Raw genomic sequence first — 12,070 nt, 5'->3', positions numbered from 1 at the left:
ATGTTACCACAACACATGTTACATGTTACCACAACACATCAGTCATGTTACCACAACACATGAGTCATGTTACCACAACACATGTTACATGTTACCACAACACATGTTACATGTTACCACAACACATCAGTCATGTTACCACAACACATGAGTCATGTTACCACAACACATGAGTCATGTTACCACAACACATGTGTCATGTTACCACAACACATGTGTCATGTTACCACAACACATGAGTCATGTTACCACAACACATGAGTCATGTTACCACAACACATGAGTCATGTTACCACAACACATGAGTCATGTTACCACAACACATGTTACATGTTACCACAACACATGAGTCATGTTACCACAACACATGAGTCATGTTACCACAACACATGAGTCATGTTACCACAACACACCTTTCATGTTACCACAACACACCTTTCATGTTACCACAACACACCTTTCATGTTACCACAACACATCAGTCATGTTACCACAACACATCAGTCATGTTACCACAACACATGTTACATGTTACCACAACACATGAGTCATGTTACCACAACACACCTTTCATGTTACCACAACACACCTTTCATGTTACCACAACACACCTTTCATGTTACCACAACACATGTTACATGTTACCACAACACATGTTACATGTTACCACAACACATGAGTCATGTTACCACAACACATGAGTCATGTTACCACAACACATGAGTCATGTTACCACAACGCATGTTACATGTTACCACAACACATGTTACATGTTACCACAACACATGAGTCATGTTACCACAACACATGTTACCACAACACATGAGTCATGTTACCACAACACATGAGTCATGTTACCACAACACATGAGTCATGTTACCACAACACATGAGTCATGTTACCACAACACATGTTACATGTTACCACAACACATCAGTCATGTTACCACAACACATGTTACATGTTACCACAACACATGAGTCATGTTACCACAACACATCAGTCATGTTACCACAACACATGTTACATGTTACCACAACACATGAGTCATGTTACCACAACACATGAGTCATGTTACCACAACACATGAGTCATGTTACCACAACACATGAGTCATGTTACCACAACACATGAGTCATGTTACCACAACACATGTTACATGTTACCACAACACATGAGTCATGTTACCACAACACATGTTACCACAACACATGAGTCATGTTACCACAACACATGAGTCATGTTACCACAACACATGAGTCATGTTACCACAACACATGAGTCATGTTACCACAACACATGTTACATGTTACCACAACACATCAGTCATGTTACCACAACACATGTTACATGTTACCACAACACATGAGTCATGTTACCACAACACATGAGTCATGTTACCACAACACATGAGTCATGTTACCACAACACATGAGTCATGTTACCACAACACATGAGTCATGTTACCACAACACATGAGTCATGTTACCACAACACATGAGTCATGTTACCACAACACATCAGTCATGTTACCACAACACATGTTACATGTTACCACAACACATGTTACATGTTACCACAACACATGAGTCATGTTACCACAACACATGTTACCACAACACATGAGTCATGTTACCACAACACATGAGTCATGTTACCACAACACATGAGTCATGTTACCACAACACATGTTACATGTTACCACAACACATCAGTCATGTTACCACAACACATGTTACATGTTACCACAACACATGAGTCATGTTACCACAACACATGAGTCATGTTACCACAACACATGAGTCATGTTACCACAACACATGAGTCATGTTACCACAACACATGAGTCATGTTACCACAACACATGAGTCATGTTACCACAACACATCAGTCATGTTACCACAACACATGTTACATGTTACCACAACACATGTTACATGTTACCACAACACATGAGTCATGTTACCACAACACATGTTACCACAACACATGAGTCATGTTACCACAACACATGAGTCATGTTACCACAACACATGAGTCATGTTACCACAACGCATGTTACATGTTACCACAACACATGAGTCATGTTACCACAACACATGAGTCATGTTACCACAACACATGAGTCATGTTACCACAACACATGAGTCATGTTACCACAACACATGAGTCATGTTACCACAACACATGAGTCATGTTACCACAACACATGTTACATGTTACCACAACACATCAGTCATGTTACCACAACACATGTTACATGTTACCACAACACATGAGTCATGTTACCACAACACATGAGTCATGTTACCACAACACACCTTTCATGTTACCACAACACACCTTTCATGTTACCACAACACATCAGTCATGTTACCACAAGGTTGAACTTCTTTTACAAAGCAGCTTTTTGTCGGTGTTACTGTAAACTAAAGTACTGTCCTAACTAGACTTGTTCCGATACTAACATGTATTTCGATACTTTTCTAAATAAAGAGGACCACACAAAATGTCATTATTGTCTTTATTGTAACAGCAAATGTTAGTTACATGAAATATATGTTTATTATTGTCATTTAGTCCTTCAATAAAATAGTGACAACTTGTCTTTTAGTAGTAAGTAAACAAACAAAGACTCCTAATTAGTCTGCAGTAACATATTGTGTCATTTATACACCTATTATTTTGTACACATTATGAGGGACAAACTGTAAAAATTGATTATTAATCCACTTGTTCATTTACTGTTAATATCTGCTTATTTTCTCTTTTAACATGTTCTATCTACACTTCTGTTAAAATGTAATAATCACTTATTCTTCTCTTCTTTGATACTTTACATTAGTTTTGGATGATACCACACATTTAGGTATGGATCCGATACCAAGTAGTTACAGGATCATACATTGGTCATATTCAAAGTCCTCACGTGTCCAGGGACATATTTACTGACTTTATAAACATAATATACATTTAAAAAAACTAAAAAATATTATTTTAATTAAAAAAAATAGCGATGTGATCATAGTAGTATTGACGCGATACGCTATCGTACTTGGTATCATTACAGTGGATGTCAGGTGTAGATCCACCCATGGCATTTGTTTAAAATGTGACGCCGGTGAGCTATTGTATCCTCCTACGGTGTGTAGTGAAGCATGTTTAGCTATTCCTCGTCCTCCAGTGATAATGATACTTGTAAGAAACTTGATGGACGTTAGCTGCTAGCTAGCCATGTCTTAAAGCAGCTCTTCCTGAGGGTGTTTCAGTGTTATAACTTCACCTTTATCGTCACTTTTGACACCAAAATGCGTCCATTCTCCCTTTTCTGTCTACACACTGTGTCTGCTTGTAAGTACTCTGTGTGTGTGCGCTGCCCAACATGCTCCTCTGCTCGCAAAACCAGCAATGTCACCACGTGATGACGGGGGGACCGATACTTTTTAGAGGCGTTATAGTACTGAATATGATTCATTAGTATGGCGGTACTATACTAGTACCGGTATAGTCCTAAATACTAGGTAGTGCACAAGGACTACTAGGTAGTGCACAAGGACTACTAGGTAGTGCACAAGGACTACTAGGTAGTGCACAAGGACTACTAGGTAGTGCACTAGTAGCTGACCAAGATGGTGCATGAGTTGAGTACCTAACTACTAGGTAGTGCACAAGGACTACTAGGTAGTGCACTAGTAGCTGACCAAGATGGTGCATGAGTTGAGTACCTAACTACTAGGTAGTGCACAAGGACTACTAGGTAGTGCACTAGTAGCTGACCAAGATGGTAAGTGGTGAGTTGAGTACCTGGACAGAGTTGAGGCTGCAGTAGTCACTGAGGTGAAAGTGCGTGACGTGGGTGGAGTCGTCGGGTGAAGGGCACAAGGCCTCCGTCACCTCCGGGAAGACCTCCTGGATGGCGGCACGGCGGCCGCTCACGCCGATCCTCTCAGCCAGGTCTTGAGCCACGCGGACCACCACGCACTCCCGCGCCGCCGCCACCTTGTCACGCTCGCGCTCCGCCCGCCAGCGCCGCAGTTGTGCCTGCAAGGGCGCCAGCTGGAAGAAGGAGGCCTCCTCGTACAGCAGAGAGTACTCCTGAGAGGTCAGAGGTCAGAGTGGACTTTAGCTGGGAGTGTCTTTTCACGCGGGCTGCTGCACCCGTGTGACCCCCGCCCTATGGCAAATATGCTAGGGCAGCACAAATATAGGACAAGTTTGGGGAGATGTGACAAGGTGGGAGGGCTGTATACATCCATCCATTTTCTACCGCTTGTCCCTTTCGGGATCGCAGGGGGTGCTGTAATAGTAAATAACATAATAATAATAATAATAAATAACATAACTATAATAGTAAATAACATAATAATAATAGTAAATAACATAATAATAATAGTAAATAACATAACTATAATAGTAAATAACATAATAATAATAGTAAATAACATAACTATAATAGTAAAAAACATAATAATAATAATAAATAACATAACTATAATAGTAAATAACATAATCATAGTAAATAACTATAATAGTAATTACCATAACAACTATTATAGTAAATAACATAATAATAATAAATAACATAACTATAATAGTAATTACCATAACAACTATAATAGTAAATAACATAACAATAATAGTAAATAACATAACTATAATAGTAAATAACATAATAATAATAAATAACATAACTAATAGTAATTACCATAACAACTATCATAGTAAATAACATAACAATAGTACATAACATAACTATAATAGTAATTACCATAACAACTATAATAGTAAATAACATAACAATAATAGTACATAAAATAACTATAATAGTAATTACCATAACAACTATAATACTAAATAACATAACAATAATAAAAATAACATAACTATAATAGTAATTACCATAACAACTATAATAGTAAAAAACATAATAATAGTACATAACTATAATACTAATTACCATAACTACTATAATAGTAAATAACATAATAATAATAAATAACATAACTATAATAGTAATTACCATAACAACTATCATAGTAAATAACATAACAATAGTACATAACTATAATAGTAATTACCATAACAACTATAATAGTAAATAACATAACAATAATAGTACATAAAATAACTATAATAGTAATTACCATAACAACTATAATAGTAAATAACATAACAATAATAATAAATAACATAACTATAATAGTAATTACCATAACAACTATAATAGTAAAAAACATAATAATAGTACATAACTATAATACTAATTACCATAACTACTATAATAGTAAATAACATAACTATAATAGTAATTACCATAACAACTATCATAGTAAATAACATAACAATAGTACATAACATAACTATAATAGTAATTACCATAACAACTATAATAGTAAATAACATAACAATAATAGTACATAAAATAACTATAATAGTAATTACCATAACAACTATAATAGTAAATAACATAACAATAATAATAAATAACATAACTATAATAGTAATTACCATAACTATAATAGTAAAAAACATAATAATAGTACATAACTATAATACTAATTACCATAACTACTATAATAGTAAATAACATAACAATAATAATAAATAACATAACTATAATAGTAATTACCATAACAACTATAATAGTAAATAACATAACAATAATAATAACATAACAATAATAGTAAATAACATAACAATAATAATAAATAACATAACTATAATAGTAATTACCATAACAACTATAATAGTAAATAACATAACTATAATAGTAATTAACATAACTATAGTAATTAATAACATAACTATAATAGTAAATAATATAACTAATAGTAAATAACATAACTATAATATTAAATAAAATAACATAACTATAACAGTAACTAACATAACTATAATAGTGTATAACATAACTATAGTAGTAAATAACAACTATAATAGTAAATAAATATTTATTTATCATTTAACTATAATAGTAATTAACATAACTATAATAGTAAATAAAACAACTATAATAGTAAATAACATAACTATAATAGTAAATACAATAGTAGATAACATAACAACTATAATAGTAAATAACATAACTTTAATAGTAAATAAACTATAATAGTAAATAATATAACTATAATAGTAAATAACATAACTTTAATAGTAAATGAACTATAATAGTAAATAACATTAAAAAATAAATAAATAAGACAAAACAAATGTTGCAGCACAAACAAATGGGGGTAGATGTTGACAAGGTGAGGGGCTGGTTATGAATAATTAATAACAACTATAATAGTTAATAACATGAAAAATCAATAATAGTAAATAACATAAAAACTACAATCGTTACATGAAAAAACTACAATAGTAATGAACAAAAACTAATAGACATAAAAGTGTTGCTGCACAAACCTTTGGGACAAGTTAATAACATAACTAATAGTTAATAACATAATTATAATAGTTAATAACATAACTATAATAGTTAAACATAACTATAATAGTTAATAACATAACTATAAGTTAATAACATAACTATAATAGTTAATAACATAAAAAATATATTCGACAAACCATTTTTGCAGCACAAACATTTGGGACAAGTTTGAGGGTATTTTAAATGGTGGGGGAGGGGCTGTTATGAATAATACATTAATAACATAATGATAATAGACATTTGGGACAAGAGTGTGTTTTGACAAGGGGGGGGTGGAGGGGGGCTGGATGACATCACTGGTTAGAAAATGTCTTTTACAAGTTCAAAAGAAAAAAAAGTTCTTTGAATATTTTCATGGATAAAGGGGCCCAACTGACGCGCTCACCTTGAAGTCATCCGGGAGGAGGAGCTTGGAGGTGCGCAGGAAGTTGAGGACGTGGCGGAACATGGCGCCGTCGCGGTCGATGAAGTAGCGGCGCTTGAGACGGTCCAGCACCACGGGCTCGCTGCCGTCGAACAGGCGTCCGATACTGCCGCCGCCGCGCGCCACCCGGGACCAAGACACACACACTGCTAGCGCGTCACACACAGGAAGTAGCCATGCTGGCCAGGTGTGCATTACCGTGACTCGGGGTACCTGCCCAGCGTGGCCAGGCTGCTGGTGTACATGTGACCTCCCACGTCCATGTGGACCGCCGCGTTGCCTCTGCTGAGCTGGGCGGCGGACGGCACGCCGGGAGAGTCCAGCGCCGTCCCACTGCCGTCATCGTCCTAACACACACACACACACACACACACACACACACACACACACACACACACACACACACACACACACACACACACACACACACACACACACACACACACACACACACACACACACACACACACACACAGGACCAGATCCTGTTAGAGCAAATGTCCTTGTGGCCATCACTGCAGTGCATGCTGGGTAAATGAATCAGCAATGCAAGGTTACCCGTGGCAACAGATGCTCACTAGTAGTGTCGGTAATAAGTGTCACAATGTTAATTACATCACGCTACACCAGTGCCTCTTAACCATAGGGCCGGGCCCCAGTTTCCAGGGCCGCCGAAAAATATTTTTCTCAGTACTCAGTTGTAATACACTTTTCCACCACTTGTGGCAGTCATGACAACAGCAAATTAAAGCAGTCTGGAGCTAAAGTCATACAAAAGTGCAAAAATTATGACTAAAGTTGTCAAGCACTTTAATTTTATTCAGTTCATTTAAGAAAGACACTATTATTAGGGATGTCCGATAATGGCCTTTTTGCCGATACCGATATCAACCGATACCGATATATACAGTGGTGGAATAAACACATTATTATGCCTAATTTGGACAACCAGGTATGGTGAAGATAAGGTCCTTTTTTTTTTTTAATTAATAAAATAAGAAATAAATTTAAAAAAAATTCTTGAATAAAAAAGAAAGTAAAACAATATAAAAACAGTTACATAGAAATTAGTAATGAATGAAAATGAGTAAAATTAACACATTATTATGCCTAATTTGGACAACCAGGTATGGTGAAGATAAGGTCCTTTTTTTTTTTTAATTAATAAAATAAGAAATAAATTTAAAAAAAATTCTTGAATAAAAAAGAAAGTAAAACAATATAAAAACAGTTACATAGAAACTAGTAATGAATGAAAATGAGTAAAATGAAGTGTTTAAGGTTAGTACTATCAGTGGAGCAGCAGCACGCACAATCATGTGTGCTTACGGACTGTATCCCTTGCAGACTGTATTGATATATATTGATATATAATGTAGGAAGTGACAATCATTGGTACTTTAATCTTAATCTTATGTTGATTTAATAAAAAAAAAAACGATAATAAAAAAAAACGATACCGATAATTTCTGATATTACATTTTAAAGCATTTAATGGACATCTCTAATTATTATTTATTAGAATTTAGATAAATTTTTGTTTTGTTTTAGCCCTGCGTAATTGTATGTACTTTTTTTTTTTTAATGTACTTTTAATTCCTTAACTGGCTGGGGAGAAGGAAGTCTGGGCTGCTTTGCTTAGGCTGCTGCGCCCGCGACCCCGCCTTGGATTTATTTATATGAATTATTCCCACTTGGTGAAAGACGTGACTTGTCTTTTTAGTCATTGTTGTCACCAAAAATGTACAGATTTGCAGGGACTCTGATAGTCCCTGCCGGGTCCTTTTTCATAGTTTGCAAACAACTAGAAAATGCAATTTTCATGTGAATGTCGCAGAGCCAAAGTTGGACTGAAATGCTAACAGTTAGCACGCCGGCCAGACAGCGTCAAGTAACAACAAATATGAGCTAAAAAAAATCTAGCATGCTAGCAGTACTATGTTAACAATCACATGTTAACTCTGATACGGGAGAATAATGCGGTAAGTATGACTTTTATACATTTTCTATACAAACCCCGTTTCCATATGAGTTGGGAAATGGTGTTAGATGTAAATATAAACGGAATACAATGATTTGCAAATCATTTTCAAGCCATATTCAGTTGAATATGCTACAAAGACAACATATTTCATGTTCAAACTCATAAACTTTATTTTTTTTGTTGCAAATAATTAGGGATGTCCGATAATATCGGCCTGCCGATATCGGCCGATAAATGCGTTAAAATGTAATATCGGAAATTATCGGTATCGGTTTTTTATTATCTGTATCGTTTTTTTTATTTTATTTTTTTATTTTTATTAAATCAACATAAAAAACACAAGATACACTTACAATTAGTGCACCAACCCAAAAAACCTCCCTCCCCCATTTCTTTCTGTTATCAATATTCTGCTTCCTACATTATATATCAATATATATCAATTGCCCAGGGGTGGGCAATTAATTTTTACCGGGGGCCGCATGAGCTACCCGAGCACTGCTGGAGGGCCACATCGATAATATTTCAATTAAATTTTGCTCAATACTATTTTTGATATATACCGTAAGATAAATAATAATAATAATAATAATAATAGTAATACTTCAACATAGTGTGTGTAACAGCATTCCACGACTAATATAAATAAATTAACATTAATAATAAATGACAGTAAAATAAGCACACGTATGACTGAGGAGTCATAGTGTAACTTTGTGTGGTGTTTGAGTTGTCCGACTTTTTGTGTGGCCATAAACGCACCAGTGGTTTAGTGCTATGCGTGTTGGTGACAGATGACAAGTTGCTTTTGGCCTGGTTTGTACGGCAGAAAATGACTAGTTTTTCCAGATAGAAGTGTGAAAACTCATGTTTTTGGTGTGGTTATGTCCGAATATAAACAGTTTTGCTCAATAAAGTGATGGATATAATTCCTGTCCTCGAAGCATCTCGATAGACGTTACAATAATTGAACGGTGTTCAATTGAACGGTGTTGACGAACACCGTTAAGGCCGCTTGTTGTCACTGTCACTCAAAGTTGCATTGCAAAATTACATAGAATAAATATGATTATTTTGTTTAGAATTCAGATGGGATTTGATTTGGTGCGCGGCATATATTTGCTGCGCGCAGCGGACGCTTGAGCAGTGCGCGATTGCGCAGGCACGCACCTTAGAGGGAACGTTGCTTGGCAGTCCATGTCTTGTTGGAAACACGCCATTCCTCATCAACTTTTCTCTTTTTAGCGTCTCGGGTGTAAACCGTGCATCACTTGTCGCTGCATGTGCACCTTCACTCGCAGGTTACACACGGACATACGCCCATAAATAATACTTTTCAAAATAAAAGCAGCACAGTTGTATTGCGCGCACGACATAGATGTTTTTTCAACTTTATTTTGTTATTCTATGATTGCAGCTGTTCACATTCACTCACAATCACGCACACGCATACGTCCACACGGAAGTAATACAAATAACAATTTTCAAAACAAAAGCAGCACCGTTGTATTGCACACTCGACATAGATACTTTTTTAAATTTATTTTGTAATTTATAATTGGCCTCACGCAGGCCGGACAGGGACGCACAAAGGGCCGGATGCGGCCCGCGGGCCGCAGAATGCCCAGGTCTGCATTAAAGAGTGCGGGTACTAGACTGGCCTGCCTGTAGTCCAGACCTGTCTCCCATTGAAAATGTGTGAAGCCTAAAATAGCAGAAGGGAGACCCCCGGACTGTTGAACAACTTAAGCTGCACATCAAGCAAGAATGGGAAATAATTCCACTTCAAAAATGTGTCTCCTCAGTTCCCAAACCTTTACTGCGTGTTGTTAAAAGGAAAGGCCATGTAACACAGTGGTGAATATGCCCTTTCCCAACTACTTTGGCACGTGTTGCAGCCATGAAATTCTAAGTTCATTATTATTTGCAAAAAAAATAAATAAAGTTTATGAGTTTGAACATCAAATATGTTGTCTTTGTAGCATATTCAACTAAATATGGCTTGAAAATTATTTGCAAATCATTGTATTCCGTTTATATTTACATCTAATTTCCCAACTCATGGAAACGGGGTTTGTATAAAACCATATAAAAACAGCAAAAGTAGGATCTGTCGAAGTATGACGCAACAATAACATCATGACGTCACGTGTGAGGTGACTTTTACCTGTTTTTCCGGGTGGGAGGCGGCGAGGCGCGTCTCCGCGGCGGCGGCGGCGCCCACGACGCCGTCCAGCGTCGCTATGGCGACGGCGCCGATGCAGTGGTTGGTGTAGGTCTTGGAGAGCCCGGCGGCGCGCGACAGCATCTGCATGCGCGTGCCCAGCAGGTTCTTGCCGATGGCCTTGTTCTCGAACCACGTGACCTCCGCGCCGCCGCAGCGCTCCCGCGGCCGCTGGAAGAAGGCGCGGCAGAGCGGGTGGCGCTTGGCCAGGTAGCGGCGGAAGCTGGCGTACGGACACCGCGGCGTGCGCGTCTCGTACATCCGCGGCAGGGTGACGTCATCGCGCGCCTCCGGCTTCCTCCTCGGGGGGCGGGGCCCCGGGGCCTTGAAGTAGACGAACTTCCGCCCGTCCCGGTCCACGGCCAGGCCGAAGGAGTCCTCCCGCAGCTCGCGCTGGTTCTCCCGGCCGCGGGTGCAGAAGTACATGCAGGTCTCGAACCAGACCTTGTTGAGGAGTCCCAGCGGCGTGTCCGCGTCGAACATGGACGACGCGTACAGTCTGCGCAGGTCCGCGCGCGCGATGGCCTGCTTCTGGACCACCGGCCCCGCCCCCTGCGCCTCCAGACGCCGGATGACCGCCGCCAGGGCGAGGTTGGCGCCGCGCAGCTCCGGGTCCTTGGTGAGGTCCAGGGTGCGGCAGAAGGGCGGCTCGTTGAGGTGGCGGTTGAGCGAGCTACGGATGCTGACGAGGGACGACTTGCTGTACAGGTGGCCGCTCTTGGCGCGCGCCTCCGCGTAGAAGGAGCGCAGGCGCGCGCCCAGCTCCGCCGCGGGGAGACGCTCAAAGTCCGGACTGTGGGACTTCTCGCCCAGGTAGTCGCGGAAGATCCGCACCGCGTAGCGCGTCGCCAGGCGCGTGTTCTCGCTCAGCTTGTCCCGCGGCGGGAAGTGCGCGGCGGCCTGCAGGTGGGAGTCCGTCCCCGCGGGGGGGACCTCATCCCAGTCCGGACCCTCCTCGTCCGCGGTGATGCGGACCTCCCCGCAGCCGGCGTGCTGCGCGTCGGACAT

The 12,070-nt window shown here is 38.8% G+C and overlaps 1 protein-coding gene across 1 annotated transcript in view; it reads right to left on the bottom strand.

Annotated features, from left to right (window-relative positions):
- Nucleotides 1-12,070, bottom strand: part of LOC133644075 (uncharacterized) — a 24,939-nt gene extending 12,869 nt beyond the window's left edge. The window contains exons 1-4 of the mRNA XM_062038400.1: nt 11,006-12,070; nt 7,053-7,201; nt 6,816-6,990; nt 3,805-4,095 (exon numbers count right to left, since the gene is read on the bottom strand). Coding sequence (XP_061894384.1) covers nt 3,805-4,095; nt 6,816-6,990; nt 7,053-7,201; nt 11,006-12,070 — 1,680 coding nt within the window. The remainder of the gene's footprint in view (nt 1-3,804; nt 4,096-6,815; nt 6,991-7,052; nt 7,202-11,005) is intronic.

The sequence above is a fragment of the Entelurus aequoreus genome, linkage group LG27 (genome assembly GCF_033978785.1).
Source record: "Entelurus aequoreus isolate RoL-2023_Sb linkage group LG27, RoL_Eaeq_v1.1, whole genome shotgun sequence".
In the NCBI taxonomy this organism is placed as follows: domain Eukaryota; kingdom Metazoa; phylum Chordata; class Actinopteri; order Syngnathiformes; family Syngnathidae; genus Entelurus; species Entelurus aequoreus.
The sequence above is the reverse complement of the archived record's forward strand: the minus strand, read 5'-3'. Positions and strand labels throughout refer to the sequence as shown.